At 32.1% G+C, this 20,497-nt stretch overlaps 1 protein-coding gene and 1 pseudogene across 1 annotated transcript; one reads left to right on the top strand and one right to left on the bottom strand.

Annotated features, from left to right (window-relative positions):
* Positions 1-458: 458 nt before the first annotated feature.
* LOC110727116 lies at positions 459-3,681 on the top strand (annotated as a pseudogene).
* Positions 3,682-14,253: 10,572 nt separating this feature from the next.
* LOC110727114 (cytosolic sulfotransferase 13-like) lies at positions 14,254-15,516 on the bottom strand. Its single transcript, XM_021906657.1, has one exon. The coding sequence runs from the start codon at positions 15,474-15,476 to the stop codon at positions 14,457-14,459; it is 1,020 nt and encodes a 339-aa protein (XP_021762349.1). The 5' UTR covers positions 15,477-15,516; the 3' UTR covers positions 14,254-14,456.
* Positions 15,517-20,497: the final 4,981 nt, after the last annotated feature.

Here is a 20,497-nt window from a genome sequence, read left to right as displayed (position 1 = left end):
TAATTTAGAAGTTAATTATGGTACATTTAAATCTATTTTTTCTCCACATTTCCTTATTTTAACTCTCATCCAATAATGTCAATATAAACAAACAATAATGGAGAGGTGGTATTTTCTTACCTTTCATCCATACATTCAAGCATTGACTTGTATAGTTGAACTTGACTGCCTATAAGATGTTAGTTCATTAGGGTACGGGCTTTCTTTTTATCATATTAAATACTCCCTCCGTTTCTTAAAGTTCGACTCACTTTGCATTTGCATGGTCTCCAATGAACATTTTGACCATTAATAACTACGGCTATGTATAAGTAAAATTTTTAAAAAGTTGATATTTGAAATATTTATCATAAGGGGAATCTAATAAGATCAAACTTTTAATTTATTTTGATTGTATAAATCATAAAATATGGTCAAAGTTATTATTTTTTAACCACTTGAATAGTAAGTGAGTCGAACTTTCAGGAACGGAGGTAGTATATAAATTAGAAAGAGAAATCTCTATATTTATATATATTCCCTATATAAAAGACTAGCTCCTTGCAAGAGTTGTAATCTTACTTTTTTTTTACCTCTAAATCTGAGGCCTATACCACTATAAGCTAGCTTAACTATACCCATGTCAACTAGCACTAAACCAAACTCTTTAGAGGAAATAGAAGAATACAAACTAAAACAACTACAACTCACCCTTCCTAAAAAATTATGGCTTGGTTCATATCCTACTTATCTATACCAAGGATTTTGGTGCCCTGTTCTTGAACCCACAATTTCATTTCAAACACACTTTCAAGCCTTTGATTCGGATATTATCCTAGCCAGCCTTCCCAAAAGTGGCACCACTTGGCTAAAATCTCTTACATCATTAATCGGAAAAAGTTTCCCAATTTTTCTAAACACCCACTTCATACTCAAAATCCTCATGAACTCGTTCTCCAATTCGAGTACAAACTTTACTCAAAAATCAAGGGATGTCAACCTGATCTAACCAAACTACCCTCGCCTCGACTCTTGGCTAGCCACGTACCATATCCGTCTCTACCGGAATCTATCAAGACCTCTAAATGTAAGATTGTTTATGTTTGTCGAAACCCTTTGGACACGTTCATATCATTATGGCATTTTAATCTAAAATGCGAGAGGGACGAAGTCATTACACCGGATATGATAGAGGAATATTTTGAAAATTTTTGTAAGGGGGATTTTCCATTTGGTTCATATGAGGATAACATATTAGGGTATTGGAACGAGCATACACGAAACCCGAACAAGGTGTTGTTCTTGGAATATGAAGGGTTGAAGGCGGATCCAAATGATCAAGTAAAGAGGCTAGCGGAGTTTATAGGTCGCCCGTTTTCGGAAGAGGAATTAAAAGCAAACATTGTACAAGAGATAATCAAGCTTTGTAGTCTTGATAGCTTAAAGGAAAAGGAGGTGAATAAAAGTGGTAAATTTTATGATTTTGTGGATAATAATGCTTTATTTAGGAAAGGTGAGGTTTGGGATTGGATTAATTATCTAAATCCTTCAATGGTTAAGGAACTTCTTCATGACTTACAAGAGAAACTCAAGAGGTCGGGATTGTCTTTCAAATACTATCAACAACATTATTTTTGATAGTTTTGTATGTTTCTCATTAAATTGTACTTCTAGTAAGAAATAAATTAAAGGAAAAATTCATGGGAATAATCCCACTTTTGGGCCGTTTGTTTTTAATAATCCCACCTTTACCCCCGATCTTTTTTAATGGTCTCATTTTACCAGAAACCGGTTAAGTAGGTAATTTTTATTAAGAAAAGATTAATTTACACGTTTCATTACATAATTGGTAAAAAAAAATAATTAAAAAATCCAAACCCAATTCAGCCACCATCCCCACCACCACCCAAACCCAAACCCTAGAACCACCATCCCCACCAGACCCGAAACCTAAAACCACCCCACCAGCCTCCCCCCCTTCCCCTGGCCCGATTCCGGCCACCCAATCCCCAGCTCCCTTCACCGCACCCTTTCCTCATTCCGACCACCCTTCCCCGCACTTCGTTCCCTTACTCCTCCCTTTTCTGAACACCCCCTCTGCCTCCTTCTACTCTTCCGAAAACGACGACGACGCAGCTTCGATCTGGTTGCTACAATTTGGCTACCCTACCCACCTAACCCACCACCGGAATGGCCTGAAAACCGCCCCTCTCATCTTCCCAAGCACCGAAACCCTACCCCCTCCATTTCCCAAGCCCCGAAAACCCCAAAAGAGTTGGTGTTATTGGTGTTGAAGCTAGAGAAGGGGAGGGGACGGGATTGGGTTTCGAGGCTTGGGAAGGGGACGAGATAGGTTTTCTAGGCTAGGGAAGGGGGTTTCAGGGATAAGGAAGAGGAGGGGGTTGATTTCGGGGTGGGTGGTTGGGATGGTGGTTATAGAAGACAAGGAGGGGCAACGGTTTCGGAAGTGGGCTGGGGATGGTGGTTACGGAGGACAAGGAGGGGCGACGGTAGGGATGGGGGAGGCGCCGGTGGAGGTTGGGGTTGAGGAGGCTGCCTGAGTGAGGGTGGAGGGGGTTGGGCTGTCGGGTTGGGTGGAGATGGAGGTGGTTTTTGTTTTTATTTTTTTAAGTTTATTAATTTTTTTTTTAACTTTTTTTTTTACCAATCACAGGCCGCCACGTGTCATGCAACCTGTTATAACAGGTTACATGACCGGTTCGGACCACTGAAAAAGAACAGGGCCCAAAGGTGGGATTATTTAAAAATAATCCAAAGGTGGGATCATTAAAAACGAACGGCCCAAAGGTGGGATTATACCCATAAATTTTTCCTAAATTAAATTATTTTTTATTTTATGCAACTTCTTTTTGTTGGATTATAATCACTATATTTGTAGAAGCATTTATTTATCTATTATTATTTATTTTTTTACAGTTATAGGCATGTACTAGGTTTAAGCCCGTGCAATGCACGAGTTTTTATTAATAGTTAAACTTAACATTTAATATTTAATCGTAATAATAAAATATTAATACATAATATTACTATTTTTTTAACATACAATTAAGGTTCACACATATATAAACTCAGTATTTATTATAAACTTTTTTGTTTAAATAACAATACAAACAAATTCTTGAAGAAAAATAGCTTAGAAAGAAAATAAAATATGTGAATCTATATGTATTTGTTTAACCAAATTTTTTTTTTCAAATTGTGAACACGGTGAAAATATGATCTTCCTGGCTTCCATCATCCTTTGTAAATCAATCGTACCGTGCAAGTTGATAAGTTGCGTAAATAAACCCGCCCCCTTGAATTGCAAAATAACATCCTTGCAAAATTAACACTTATGACTGACTTTTTAATTATGATCACTACTGTTCATCGCATTCAAATTTTATGGTGTTCAAATTCTAAAATATGCTTCTTTGCCTGCAAAAGTTTTACGTTTATTTGTGTGGAACATTAGATGCGTTTGTATAGGATTGAAAAAATACTAGATTTAAAGTTGTGATAAAGTTTATGGATATGATAAATTTTATTAACGTAGAACTTAATCTTTTAGTCGAATAAATGATAAAGGATGAACATTTTTTTGCTGGAAAATGAAAAAGGATATATTTTTAGTTTCAATCATTTTTTCTTATTTTTTTTATCTAATCCAAAACTATTATTTTTTTCAATTTGAACGTGATTTCATTTTTTTTGTTAGTATTTTTTTATAAATTTTTTTATTATAACCACTTCTCATATTTCATTATTTTTTTTTATCTAATTCAATTTTTTTTTTAAATATCAATTGAATATGAATTTCATTTTTAACTTAAATAATAATTTTTTATATTAATATGAAATAAAATAAATTGTTTCTTTTCTCTTAGACAAAATTTTCAATTTTAAATAGAAAATAATTTATTTTTATAATAAATTTAAACCTTAATTTTAATCGTATGTGGGCAGACCCGTCCCTAAGGCATGGCATCAGGTGCTATCGCCCGAGGCCCAAATGATGGAGGCCCAAGTTTTTTATAGAGCTTAAGATTATTTTTTTTTTTAAAAAAAATTCCTAATTAATGATACATATGCTACCTCCTTTTTCATGTCATGTTCATATTCCCAAATTTCAACTTCCAATTCCTTTATTCTCTCCTAATTAATTCCCAAAAAATATCTTAATTGTCATGGTTTATGGCTATTCAACTTCCCTTTCAAAATAACCTCTTTTCAATCCGAAGTAATTGATATCTTCTTCCCGTTAATTTAATTTTGCAATTTTCAACCTCATTATTCTCCTAAAACAGCTCTAATTCAATTATTCAAACGGTCTTCTTCATCTTCTTTGATTTTCAATGGGATTTGGTTCACATTATTCACCTATAAATTTTACTTCTATAAATGACTTTGCCAAAGGTGTTCATGTCAGCATTTGAAGCTTTCGGGTTTGTCAAATTTGCAGATTATTATCCAAATATTTCAATTGTTGCTTATCGAATCCTTTTGATGATGCCAATGGCGCGGCCGTGGCATCTGCCGAAAGAAGTTTTTCGAAGTTAAAATTGTTGAAAACATTTTTGAGGTCGTCAATGTCACAAGAAAGACTAAACGGTCTAGCCATTTTATGTGTTGAGAAAAATATGTTAGAGCATATTGATGTCAACACTATTATTGGTCATTTTGCATCTAGAAATGCTCGTAGACAATATTTTGTATGATGATTTGGATACTTGATTTTAAGTTTATTGTTATTTTTTTTTCTTTACTATAAGTTGGTCTTTTTTTTAACTAGATCATTTCAAAGTATATAAAAAAACAACAAAAAAAAAAAAAAAATACAGAATTTATTTTTCACTTTTTTACTTTACTCGAAATAAGGGCCCAATTTTTCATTTCGCCCATAGGCCACCAAAAACCTAGGAACGGCTCTGTACGTGGCGTTTTTAAATAATAATCCTACGTGGCATAATGCTACATGTAACGCTCTTAAAATACTAATCCTACATGAGGCTCTAATGATTTTTAAAAAAACAAATCCTAAGTGTATGTAAGTGTGTGTGTGTGTATGTATATATATATATATATATATATATATATATATATATATATATATATATATATATATATATATATATATATATATATATATATATATATATATATATATATATATATATATATATATATATATATATATATATATATATATATATATATATATATATATATCAAAAGTAAAAGCAATTGGATTAAAATACTTTCACTTGTTCATTGTTCATTGATGGGAAAGATCGAATTTAGCAATGTATCACCATATATAGTACAGTATATGTCAAAAGACTTAAAACCCTTTTGTAAAACAACTGAGAAGGATGTTTAAAAATGATAAGGAGTCATATTTTTCATATCAATACTATTATTTTAAAACAAGATGCTGGAGGGACACTTGTCCTCCTCCTATATTTCTTGTTTTAAGTTATTTTTTCAATTACAAATAAAAAAATATTAAAATAGAAATTTAATCAAATATCTCATCTATATCTCTTTCATCCTAATCCCCTAATCATGCCTATTCAAAAAAATAATTTATTGGATCAAAATATATATATATATATATATATATATATATATATATATATATATATATATATATATATATATATATATATATATATATATATATATATATATATATATATATATGTATGTATTTTATTAAAACAGAAATTTAATAAAACACCTCTTCCAACCGAATTTACTAATCTATACTATTATTTTAAAACAAAAAATTTAAAGGACACTTGTCCTCTTCCTGCGTTTATGATTTTTTTTTCCTCTTTTGTTTCAACTAAAGTGTAAAAAAAAAAAAAAATAATAATAATTAAAAAAAAAAAAAAACTCCTAAACGATTCAATCCCCTCAAAAAAAGATATCAATTTTCATTTGTGTCTCTTGTGTTTCACTGAATTGCATTATATATATAAATTTTCAATCACACTATTAATAATAGTTTATCTTTTCCCTCTCTAACTTTATACACTTTCTCTATTTACCCTAACTCTACCATTTCTCTCTTTCATCCTAAATCTGTAATTTATATAAAGTAATTAAAAAAAAAATTTGTCAAGATGTATACAAATTTCAAAAAATAATAGCGGTATTAAAATTAAGGGAGCAATCAAGCGCATGTTTTCTCAATTTATTTATAATTCGTTTTTTTTTTTTTTTTTTGCAAATTACTTTTCACTTTTTTGTTGCTTCGATATTTAATCATTTTTTAACAAATTGCGCTTTAAAATTTTGTATAGGTTTTTATAAAACTTTGTATTATTTTTCCTTTTTCAATGTTCAAAGATAATTTTTTCTACGAATTTTAATATTTTAAAATTTTATCATGGGTCACTTTTTTTTTCAGATCTCGATTTTTATTAAGTTTATGTAGGATTTTAATATTTTTCAATTTTGTTTTTCTGAAATTTGTTTTTATGTTTTTGGGTGATTGGTGTTTAATCGTTTTTTAAGAAGAATTGTGTATCAATATTTTGTTTGGATTTTTTAAAGATTTGAATTATTTATTTTCTTTTACAATGTTTAAAGATCGAGTTTTTATAATTTTATTTTCAATATTTTTTATTTTGCTATATATTTCCTTTTCATTTTTTAAGATCTCAATTTAAATTTATTTATTTATTACTTCATTGTTGTCTATGATTTTTGTTTATTGTGTTTTTAGTACTGTTTTTGTAAATTTGAACTAGATTTGCAAAATAATTTTTTTTTATTTGATCTAATATTAATTACGTTTTTAAATTGTTATTTCCACTTATTTCTAACATGATGTTATTTATGTGGTAGAGTAGTTATTTGTATTCTTTCCTTGATGCTACATTGTACTTTCATTATATAATAAAATTACGAGTACCTATTTTTAATGTTCAAAACGTTCGGTTGCATATAAGCTAGACTGTATATTGAGGTTTTTATTTTTTGTAAAATCTTTTTCTAAATTTTACATTCTACTCCACTATATATTTTCTCTTTAATAATCGATTTTGTTTTCTTTTGTATTTTCAGTTTATATTTCTTTTAAGTAATGTTGATTTGATATATTTGGTAATTTTATGTGTTTTTAGGTGAAAAACTCAATATTCAACAAAGGAACAATATATTTGGATGGAAACTACAATATATCAATTTTGTGAAGAGACAATTGGAAGCATTTAATAATAATTTCATATGATTAGTTTTGTACAAATAATTTTATTTTCATTGTACTCTCATACTGTTTCTATTTTGAAATTATAGTGTTTCTTGATATTAACAAAAATAACATAAATAATAAAAATCTTAATCAGAAGTATTAGTGTTTGATTAATGTTTAATGATTTTATTATAAATTATTTTGTATTCATTAATTTATCATTTAATGCATCCATATGTAGGTAGGCTAGCTAATGTTTTCCATCACATGTACGTTGGTTTGGGTTAAACCTATATGTATTAGTAGATGGTTTTTTTGTTTGATGCAATTTGTATTTCTTACATATGATATGATGTAGGTTTTTTTTTGGATTAGAATATATCGCATAACATTTACGCAGAATTTTATGTTGCTAACAAAATACAATATAATTTATATTTGCATATGTTTTGACTTTAAAAAAATCTAAGAGCAATTTAAACACACAATAGTAAAATTCTTTAATTGAAAAACATATACTTACTATTTAGCCAACTAGATTAACCCGTGCATCGCACGGGCTAAATACTAGTTTAATTTTAACAATGGGCCACGATTGAATGTATGTGATTCACTTGTGTACATATTTTAAGAATCGAGTATTCTCTCCCTTTTTTTATTTTAAGTGTTACACTTATTAATGCGACGGTAATTTTAAACTATTACGCTTCATTTTTGTTTAAAAACAGCTACATTTTAATATTATATTTCTTTTCACTCATGGTCTACACATATAACCACTATTACCATTTTTTTTAATATGTACTCCGTTATTTTATTTTTTTAATATCTTCTCTCACATCCCTTACTTTTCAATAAATAATTACCTCCACTATCTTTTCTAATAATTACTTTTTTAATATAATTAATAACCTAATTATTTACATCCTATGGAAAGAAAATTTCACAAGAACAATCCCACCTCTTCTACTCAAAATGTTATGAACTTTTATAATGTTCCTACTATTTAGGGAAATTTTTTAAAAATGATCTTTTACTTGTTTGTAACCAATATAATAGGTAAACATCACACTTGTTTCAATCTAATACGTACCCTAGTTTGTGATCCTCATATGAACCTTGTTATGAGCTTTCTTCCTGAGTTTAGAGCATTTTGAGATCGATTCTCATCACCCATCCATGTGGCTTTCTACACAAGAAAAAATAAAAATAAAAAATAAAAATGTTCACAACTTCAAAACGTGTGGAATGAGAAAGGGTCTTTTAGACTTTCTCTGGTTTTTTTTTAAGTGTAATCAGTATCAAAAGTGCTCTACAAAACAGGACAGGGGGGTAATTATGTGAACCATATTTTTCATTGCCACTCTCAGATGACAAAGGATTTATCATAATTTTTTAAGAAAAAAGAAAGGAAAAAAAAAAAAAAACATCACAGTTCAAACGTATGGAATTAGCTTAGAGAAAGGGTTTTTAATAGTTTCTCCCTTTTTTTTTTTTTTTAATTGCAATGGTTTCACTAGGACCTAATATTTGGGAAGTGAGTTTGATGGAGTTAAATATTGCATGTGTAGGTAGGATTTGTTGAGAGTTAGAAAAGAGATAGTGAGGAAATGGTTTGTTAAAAACTAGCCTTTCATCCATTTGCTTAAGAAAAGGGACCATGCGGGTAATTATGTGAACCATAAATTCAAAAACAAAACAAAACACTTCACAGTTCAAAACGTGTGGAATTAAATTTGCTAGAGAACAGGGTTTTTGATACTTTATATATATATTTTTTTTTTTGTTTTAATAATTGCATCGGTTTGACTAGCACCTACTCGTAATAATCGCAACACTCTTCTTTTACATCCGTTTCATAGTAATTGCAACACTTCCTATTTTGATAAAGACTTAGACCCACTACTATTTTAATATATCTCTCTCCCACTAACCCTACTTGTACAAATATTTTATTATTTCTCTTTCCTACTTACCCCACTTATAGTACTTTTTATAATTTCTCCCTCCTCATAACAATGAGGAAAACCAAGTTAATATCACCAATTTTTCTCTCTCCTAACATGGCCAATATTTCCATCTCTCTCCTCCATTCCATGGCCACTACTTCATTCTCTCTCATCCATTCCCATGGCCATGCCCAAGATCGACCACCTTCGCGTATCTAAAGCGGTTGGCCGGCCGGCTGGCCAAACAAAGGACACCCTAATAGCAATTTATGAAAATTGGCCCATACAAACCTCTTAGGGAAAGGGGTTCGCTCGTACTGGTGGTGTTGCGGCGGTCAAATGGTGGTGCTCAGTCGGCTGTGATGTTAGGGATTGTGTGATGGTCAGCTGGGGTCGATTGGTGAAGCTAAAGGTGGTGCGGCAGGTGGTACTAGAGGTTGCACGGTGGTGATAGAGGGGAGAGAAAGGGGGTGTGGTTGCTAAATTTACAAAATTACCCTTAGTATGGCTGCTAAAATTTACAAAATTAGCCTTGATATTAACAAGTTTTGTTAATATAGGATATCAACTTGTATTTTCTCCATAACAATTAAATATATCACCACTAATTATACTTTATACGAGTATTTTAAAATTCTCCTTATAATGCTAGTATTACAATTATTATGAAACGGATGGTCTAATATAAATTTGGGAAGTGAGTTTAATGTACTAAAATATTGTGTAGGTAGGTTTTGTTGAGAATTAGAAAATAGATAGTGAGGAAATGGTTTGTTAAAGACTACAGTAGCCTTTTAATTATCCATGCATGATACGTAAGCCAACATTAATAAATTTTTTAAAAAATGTAAATCTATAATAATTTGATGGTATGCTTTTTGATGTCAAATTAAAGCTTTAACAATTCATCACGATTAAGGTTAAAAGAATAATAATTAAATAATAAAAAATTTCATGTAAACTAGTCGTTATGTGTCCCTAAGGTCGGAAAAGAGGCCGGACTCAAACAACGGGTGGTGACATCTAATTTTAATTTTATTTTAAGGGCTGGTAATTTAAAATATTTGATAAAAAAAAGTGATTACTTCTACATAAGGGTTTTTCAGTGATGGTTATTTATAAAAGTATCCAATATTTAATCCACTATATTTTTCTTCCTACTTTACCATTATATATATATATGTATATATATTTTTCTACCTATGTATAAAAATATCTAATAATATATTTTTCTTCCTACTTTACCATTAGGAAAAATTAAAAAATAACACCACAAATTTCACAAAAAATGGATTATAACACCATAAAATCTCAAACTTTTATTATAACACCACAAAAAAATCCAAAAATTGGATTTCACCACCCACTAACGGATTTTTGGATGGAATCCGTTAGTGGAACCCACTAGGGACACAGTAACGGCAGTGCGATGTTGAGATGTTCTCTCAAAAAGGAGATGCTTCAAATGTGTGGTGCGGAATTGTAGAAAATATAAATGTTTTTCGAAAGGGATTTGAATTGAATGATATGGGAAGTCTGCCCTGTTCTGGAAACAGAGATCCACTACTAGAAAACAGCCTATCAACGACGGAAAAAATCCGTCGAAAACCCTGAAATTTTGTCGAAAATGCCCATTTCCGACGGAATTCCGTCGAAAGGCACCCTCGCATTACATGTCGTAGGAATTTCGCGATATTCCGAGGGAAATTCCGTCGAAAAGGTCCATTCCAACGGAATAGCTTCTCTCGGAGTCTAGTTTGACTTAAATGGATATTCCGTCGCAAGATTCCGACGGACCATTTTCCGTCGGTAAAGGATAGGTTATTCTGTTGGAAATGGTCCACCTTCCTACGGAAAATTCCGTCGGAAAGTGCTTTATAAAAAACAAAAAAAAAAATGTGGTTTCCACCACACCCACCACCCAAGCACCACCACACCAGCCTTACCTATCCCCTGCCCCCCCCCCTATGCACCCATACCCCCTGCCCCCCTACCCATCCCCTGCCCCCCCTACGCACCCATACCCCTTGCCGCCCAGTCACCACCCACCACATGCACCCACCAACCCCGTAACCACCCAAGCCACCCAAACCACCACCGTACCACCCAAAAAACATCAAAAAATTCCCACAAAAACCCAAATCTACCCACCACGCAACCTCCAACATCCGAACTCCAACATCCTCTACCACCACCATATTTTTTTAAAAAAAAAAAAACCGAAAAGAACAACAAATTAATTAAAAAAAATATATACATACCTTTATTCGACCACACAAAGCCTCGAATATACATACCTTAATTCGACCATACCATAATTTGACTTGAAAACCTTGTGTTCTTGATGTTTTTGATGTTAATGGCGAAAATGACGGAGTTTGACTTGAAAACCTCGAAATAGCGTTGTTGGTGGCGTTGGTGGTGTTGTTTACCTCGGCGTTGGTGGTTAGTGAAGAAGAACGAGAGAGGAGAAGAGGAGGGAGAAGGAGAACGAGAAGGAGAACAAGAGGGAGAACGAAATGGGGAGCGTAGAGGAAGAGAAGAAGGATGGAGAAGGAGAGGAAGAGAAGAAGGAGAAGGAGAGCGTTAGAGGAGGATGAGAAAGGTGAAATGAGGAAGTCAGGAAGAAGGAGGAGGAAAGAGAAAAATGAAAATGTGAATGTGAAAGAAAGGGCGGCTGGTAAGTGGTGAGGGTCTTAGGGTTTTTTTTTTTAATTTAATTATATTCCGTAGGATAATTCCTACGGACTTTATTTCCTTAGGAAGTTTGATGTTCCGACGGAATTATCCGTCGAAACCTTCTGACGGAATTATCCGTCGAAAACTTCTGACGGATTTTATTTCCGTTGGAAATTTAAAGTTCCGGCGGAATATTCCGTCGGAAAGTCTATATTTTCCTATGGAAATATATTCCGTCGGAACTTTCCTAAGGAGTAAAAATTCCGTCGGAATTTCTGATTTTTCCGACGGAAATACACATCCGTCGGAAACTGTCCGTCGGAAATTGACCTATTTCTAGTAGTGATCTGAAATCTGAGATTCCTATTCGATGGGCATTCCCTCATGAAAATGGGGTACGTCTCAACATGGATGGGGCTTCGAAAGGTAATCCGGGACTAGCTGGAGCAGGGGGAGTTATTCGTGGGCATAGGGGAGAACTTTATGATTGGTTCGCCATGAATTGTGGGGTTTGCTCCTACACGAAAGCAATTTATTACCACTATCGTTGCAGTAACTTTTTTTTATCAAATTATCATTGCTTGGAGTAAATTTTGTACAAAATTGTCATAAGGGGTCTTTTTTTTATTTACCACTCTTGTCAATTGTTGGCCGTAAAACGTACAATCAAACTAAACGTATAAATAATGCAAAGATAAAACTATTGCGATTATTATGAAATGGAGAGAGTAGTAACGTTTATTTTTGAGGGTTTCCCTTATAGTGAATGCAATTTTAAGGTTTGTAAAAATTATTGTAGAGAAAATTTTTGACATTCTAGAAATCGTGATCGAAGTCGATTTTATCGTTCCCATGTATTTAATCATAGAGAGATGTAAATGTTATTGATATAAATTCTAGTTTATATTTTTTTTTCCTGATTTTGTGTTATTTTTGATGTTAAAGATCAAATATACAATATAAAAGTAAAACGAGTTGTTTTCGAATTAGATCAGACTCAGCTTTTTCATCAATGGTCCTAATTACGACATATAGGTAGTACATTTTACTCGTTCATGACTCAAAACATTAAATTTTAAAATGAAATTAAATTAATTAATTGTGGTAGTTGGCTTCTTACAATAGTAAGTGCAAAAAATCGAAAATAAATGGTATGCAATGCTTCCACGATTGAAGATGCTGGCCTTGAGATTCAGGCCTCCCATTGTTTCACTCGTTGTAATAATTAACTCATGCTACGTACCAAAGTAATCATTTTGCTAATAATTACACCCGTTTTAAAATTGGTTGAATTGAAGCTAAATTATTCTAGGGTGATCATCAACTGAGAGGCTGAGAGTGGCAATGAAAAATATGTGTCACGTAGACACATAATTATCAAGCAAGTTTGGTTCCCTTTTTTAAAGCAATAATTAACTTTGTTTTCGTCAATCTTTCTTTTTCTCTCTATCGGTGTCATCTCAAGTTTTGATACTTGACAATAATATTCAATTACGACGAATTTTACATTGCACGTATATTATTTTACTAGTCTTGAGTTTCAAATTTTCTAGTGATGCATCTAAAAAACGAAAGAAGTTTAAGGTTGAAAAAGATGTATGACTAGTAATTTGACCTGATTCTATCGAGTTCGCAGCACAATTTAATTCATGAGATTTATACATTCGATGTTTCATAACATTTGTATCATTTTGACTTAATACATAAGTCCATACACTAATTTCACCAACAAAATCTTTAATTATATTTTTAAAAATGCATCATATGTAAGGAAGTACCGTTATTGCATGCAAAGTGCGGTGAATGGAAAGAAGACTTCTGCAAATCATCTTGTTTTATTTGGCTAGGCGTGCGAATATAGTTATGATTGTATATTTGTACAATTGTATTTGTTTTGTTGTCTAGTTAGTTGAGGTATTTGTGGATTTAAATCAAATAAGTGGCCTGTTAGGTTAGACATCAGTTTCCTTAAACTATTAGGGATACTCCCCTCTCTCTCTCTCTTTCCTTTTTTTTTTTTTTGGACACAAGGGATTCTCCTTTCGATGCTTCGTATTTATTTTCTCTGTTTTATTATAATGATATTTTACGTTTTAATTTTTGACATTGTTTACAAATATCGGTTTGATAATACATAATTATGTGAGACGTTAGTTGCGCGTGTATGGACCTCAGGTCCACATTAATATTATAGTGAACCAGTTTTACACAATTATTTTTTTTTTCTCTCTTCCGCGTCGTATTTATGTTTAGAGAGAGATAAAACAAAAAAAAATCAATGTAATGTAATCTTTCCCACCCAAAATCAGTAAGTCTTTTAACAATTACTTATAGAAAATTATTTTTTAAAAAATATTCATATTGTATATCAATAGTTATTTTGTGGAAATTCTTCATATCATAGGGAGTAACATACATAGTTTTGTGTAATTATCAAAATACAAATAACTCAAACAAGAACAAGAATAATATTATTTCAAACTGATGATTCGACCCAAGCTTATAAGCCAAACTACATACAATAATAAACGTAAAAATAATTAGTTAAACTTCCCTTCCAACAAAAGGTATGTATTGGCTGGGTCGGACACTAGTTAACATCATAATGCAGAAAACATAAGCGAATAAGACCAATCTTACCTCGGAGCTTAAAAAGAGGGTTGATAGTATTTAGAATTAAAACCAGTGCCCTTAAATTTTTCATGGAAGTTTTGATCAAACATTTTTGTCATTGAAGGAGTCAAATAATTAGTCCAGTCTCCAACTTCCCCTTTCCTAAACAAAGCTTTGTTCTCAAAGATTCCATAAGCATCACCACTATTATTCACTTTCATTTTCTTCAAATTTTCAAAGCTGCAGAGTTTGATTATATCATCTATGATACCTTTTTCTTGCTCCAGTTGCGAAAACGGGTAACCTACAAACTCCGCCAGTTTTTTCACATAGGCTTTCGGATCCTGCTTTAGCCCTTCATATTCCATGAACAACACCTTGTTTGGGTTTTGTATGCTTTCCTTCCAATACCCAAGTAAATGATCTTCATAAGGACCATATGGAAATTTTCCCTCACAAAACTGACCAAAATATTCCTCTATCGTATTATGATCTAGCTCAGAACTTGTGTTAAGGCTGAGCTTATGGTAAAAATGCCATGATGAAATAAAGGTGTCAAAAGGATTTCGACATACATAAACGATTCGAGTTTTTGAAGTTTTAATTGATTTTGGTAGTGATAAATAAGGTATATGGGTGGCTAAGAGTCGAGGAGAGGATAATTTGGTCAAATCAGGTTGGGTTCCATTAGTGTTATTGGAAGGTGGGAACTCCATATGAACAACGAGTTCATGAGAATTTTGAGTATGAAGTGGGTGTTTAGTAAAATCCGAAAATATATTCCGATTTACAATAGCGAAAAGCAGGGATCGCAACCAAGTGGAGCCGGTTTTTGGAAGGCTAGCTAGAAGGATATCCGTGTCATGTGCCTCAAATTGGGTTTGAAATAAGATGGTGGATTTAAAAATTTTAGGGGAGCACCAAAAACCCTCGTATAGACTTATGGGAAAAGCACCCATCCATAATTCCTTTGGGAGTGAAATTTCAAGATGTTGTACATAATCTTCTAATTCCTCCATTTTAGGGTTTTTTGTGGTTGTTTCTAAGGGCTCCATTGGCTAGTGATTATGTTAGATGGCAACAAGGCCTTACTACTTATTGCTTATATAATGTATTGAATAATGATTAAAACAAATTTAAGTCAATTATTGGTAAGTAGATCCCATAATATTTAAAGCATTAATGATATACGTATATATACCCCCTCCGTCTCATAATACAATGTCTCTTTAAATTTTTACACGGAAATTAAGAAAGTTGTTAAGTCTTTAAAACTAATTATTAGAAGTATATATGTGCATGTGGGGTTAAAGAGAGATAGAGAGAAAGAAAAAGTAGTCGGGAATAATTGAAGAGATAGGGAGATAAAGTGTTGAAAATTGATGTCAAAAGTACAAAAAAGAAAAGGAAAAAAAGATGACAACTCATCAAAAAGAGGGTAATAATGTCAAAAAGTACAACCTTTAAATAGAAAGGATCATAGTATTTTGGTTTACCCCCAAAAAGGAAAAGAGACATTGTATTATGAAACGGAGGGAGTAGTAAGGAGTAACATACTACCTCCGTTCCTGAAAGTTCGACTCGCTTACTATTCATCTGGTCAAAATAAAATAACTTTGACCACATATTATGAATTATACAATAGAAATAAATTAGTATGAGAGATCTTATTAGATTTCCCTTATTATAAATTTTCAAACATTAACTTTTTATAATTTTCACTTATACATAGCTAAAGATATTCATGATCAAATATATTTATTGAAAACCGCACAAATGTAAAATCGAATTATGAGGAATGGAGGGATTACATACAATTCATGCTCTTATGATTCTTATGAACGAAACAAACAAAAAATCAATTATTGGTAAGCGAATCCCCAAAATAATGCATTAATGATGCAATAAATATAGTCACATGCTGTTGCTCACCTAACGAATAGTATATTTTATTCCGGTTCTAAACATTATCCATGTCGCTGGTTATTTGATTAATAAATTGAAATAAGAGACTGCAAAATCCAATGGTTACATCAAAGAAATAGACAAAAAGTATTGGCCATGTTTAGTAAAAAATTGAAAGTTGAAACTGAGTTAGCTGATTTTCTCCAACTGGTTAAATGATTATATTAATTTATGTGACTATCTGATTGTATTAGTTAATTGTATAGAGGTGTTTGGGAAACAAAAATTGGATTTTTAAAGTTAGTTGTTTGAATATGCAAAATGACTAACAAGGACATTGTTATATTTTATTGTGAAGAATTTTTGATTTATTGAGGGTATGATTGTCATTTCACTTCAAAATACATGAATAAGTTAATGAAAAAGCTCCTTCTAGAAACCTATTAAAAATAAGCTTATTTGGTAGAATAAGCTCTTTAAATAAATTCACCACCAATCACCCCAATTAGCATATTGTAGCAGTCAATCGGCTAAGATGTCGTGAAGGAGATTATTATTGGTGATTATGCCATAGATCCAATGGAGCTAAGGACAATGGCATTAAGATGAAATTCTAATTGACGATCAAAATAATTCACTTTGATAGTGAATTAGTGACCTTATAATATTCAAATGGTCTAAGACTTGGTAAGCTTATCAGTAGATTGGTAATTCTATGAAAGGCAAATAGTATAAACAAAAGGAAAAATTATAAAAAATAATACTACCTTTAACTGATCTTTCAAAAATAAAATGATCTTTTTATTATTCCAAAATAAAACGACCTTTGACATGCACGATTTGCTCAAAGTAGAACGTGGCCGGTTGATTGATAATTAAAAGGTCTTTTTATTTTTAGAATACCGATGAAAGGTCTTATTATTCTTGACAATTTTTGCTAATCCTAAACAAAAAAAGGAAGGAAAAGAATAGTGCATTAGTTTAACATTATGTACAATATAAAATTAAAAGAGAATAAAAATTACTATTACTTTTTTAGGTTGTTTTTCTTGGTCTCACTATCAAAAATGTTGCAACAACATAAAGTTTTCTTTGAATAATGTCGGGTTTTGATGATTCACCAGCCACCAAAGGACGGGTGGCTGGTGAAGCATAGCCACGGCTATGAACACTTACACTGCCACTGTACAGTGTGTCACTTGACTCATATTGTTTTGGCCTTGTGGGTTTAGAAGGGGTAGTAACATTTGTATATACAATTATCATGTAATCAATTGATTGTCTCAATAATTTTCTCAACCATTGCAATAATTGAAATTTTCAATCATTGTGTTATGCATGAATTATTGGATGATGTAGTTTATATATACAATTCTATTACGGAGTATCATATTAGCTTTTTTTATTTTTTTGGGCTATATAATATGATAAAATTAATCTATTAACTTATTAAAAGAACAATAAGCACCTCTTCCTTTTATACTTCCTCCGTTTTTTATTATGTGCAACAATTACTAAAAATAGGTGTTTCATATTATTTGCAACAAGTTTTTTTTTTCCTTTTTTAGTAAGTTTAGTAATGGTAAAATTACCATATTACCCTTAAAAAAACTGATTATATTCTAACCTACAATCTAACTATGATTAATAACCCCAAAACCCCAATCAACCCTTGTATTTTCATTCTCACTTATTTCTCACCATCTCCTTCAACCATCTCCTTCAACCATCACCTTCAATGGCAAACACCACCACTAGTCCACCACCACCACCACTACTACCACCGTAGCGATCTCCACTCTATCTACATCTACCCATAAATTCCCCCTCTCTTTGTTCATCTCCCCTCAAATTCAACCACCACCTTCGCCAGAAGTCGCCCTATAAGTGTCATGCTTGTCGTCGTCGCCGTCTCCGCTTTCTCTCTCTTCCTTCTCCTTTTGTTTCACTCTTGTCACTAAAGCTCAAATTTGAAGGTTTTATGGTCAAATTTAACCATGAAAATTCTAGATCTAGAATTTTAATGGTTAAATTTGACCAAATAAAGCTTTAATTGATGATAGAGAAGGTAATGGTTTTTCATTTGTATCTTTGGGTTAGTTTTTTTAGGGGCGGGATTCATGGGGTGGGTTCGTTTGGTTTGTGGGTTTGGTTTCGTGGGGTGGCGTGGGTCTGGTTCGTGGTGGTGGCTGTGTGGGTTTGGTGTCGTGGGGTAGCGTGGGTCTGGTTCGTGGTGGTGGCTGGATGGCGCGGGTTGTTTTGTAGGGGTGGCGTGGGTTGGGTTTGTGGGGTGGCGTGGGTCTGGGTTCGTGGTGGTGGTGGTGACTGGGTTCGTGGTGGTGGTGGTGGCTGGGTGGTGGTTTACGGTGGGCTCGGTGGTGGTGGTTTACGGTGGGTTCGGTGGTGGTGGTGATTCTGGGTTTTAGTGGTTTGATAAATTTTTGTTTTTTTTTTTTTTTAATTGGATTAGTGCTTAAGTACATGCCCTTGTATTTCAATAATCATGCTTAGGAACTTTTACCTTGGCCTCCGCAACCGGTACGGTTGTTGCAGATAATAAAAAACGGAGGTAGTAGCTGAAATTTATAAGAGCATAACTAAATATTATGTTTAACAAATTAAAGCATATCTATCATTGATGATTTTTTGGAAACAAACAAAACGGGACTTACTATTGCAAATCAAAATCCGTCAAAATAGTTATACTTTGGGAGAACGAGTCTTAATAAACTAGTTCATCATTACCCTTCGTATTACAACCAATTACTACAATTAATTAAACACAATGAAATAATATAACTTATAGATATATAATTACTACTTTCTCTAGTTTTTAATACTTGCAACACTTTAATGTTAAAATACTAAGCTTGAAGGGCCGAAAATCATAATTAGTTGGTTTGGGCTGCATTTTTTTATTTTTGAAGTGGGGCATTAACCTTGACTAATCTAATGGTCTTTATTTTTTGTTTTTTCAATAATGATGAGTTTTGAACCTATGTGCAATAATACATTTGTACATCAGTACGTGTTTTGATGTATTTTTCTGAATCTGTAATACGTTCCACCGAATATGTTTTTATGATTTTATCCTTCAATCTTTACCTTTTCAGAAATTTATGAGCACCCTAATAATAAATAATATTTTGTAAGTTAATTGTAACATTAATAAATATCTTGGTTGTTGGGCTTTGGACCAATTAATAGTTGTGCCTCTTGGATTGTTGTCTCCCAGCTAAACACTTAATAAGCCTTTTGCACCAAAAATATATATATATATATATACACTTTAAATATTAAAGCGTTTCTAATACAGAATATGTACCAAATTACCCTTTTAAACAATATAAACAAGTCACGTCTTCAATTCTCCAAAGCTTGCTTCGTGGCATGTTTTAAGTATGACAAACAAGAACAAAGAATGCTCATACTAAGGCTTAAACTTGAGGTCAACAATATTTAGATTATTAGCTTAGCTATGATGATCAATTATTTAACGTGTTTTCCTACATAACAAACATATAGTTGACTTGAATAAGGGGTCGTTTGGTTCACTAAAATGGAATGGATTGGTATGGATTCTCATACTTAGGAGGTATGGATTCTATATCCCATACCAATTTAAAGTTGTTTGGTTTAATCATGGAATGGATTCTCATACTTGAATGGTAGTATGGATTATGAATTCTTAGGGGGGGGGGTGGGTATGAGATTCTAATGAAATGGGGTGGAGTTAGAATCCCCCAGATATGACATTCCATACTTAAATAGCCCAACCAAACAAATAACACCAAGGAATGGATTCTAAATCCATTCCAACCCATTCCAAGAAGTTCAACCAAACAGCCTATTTATATTATACTATTTTCTCCAATTATATAATGTGTATCTTAGTTATACGAAAACTAAAATTTAAAAACCAAAATTAATATAAAATAAATAAAATATAACACATACCTTTATAATTAATTCAAGATAGAAATAAGTATAACCCGAGCCCAACAAATTACTTTGTGTCCTTAAGACAATTTTGCTCCCTTTGTGATACCCAAGGTTATTAAGCAATTGTCTCCCAGGATAGAACCGATTTCGTTTCTTAGAAAATGGTATTGTAATTATAAGAAACCAGCGAACAAACTAGATTAAAGTAACCGCAACTATATGCATATAT

This window comes from Chenopodium quinoa, unplaced genomic scaffold, assembly GCF_001683475.1.
Source record: "Chenopodium quinoa cultivar QQ74 unplaced genomic scaffold, ASM168347v1, whole genome shotgun sequence".
NCBI lineage: Eukaryota > Viridiplantae > Streptophyta > Magnoliopsida > Caryophyllales > Amaranthaceae > Chenopodium > Chenopodium quinoa.
This window is presented reverse-complemented; position numbering and strand designations above follow the sequence as displayed.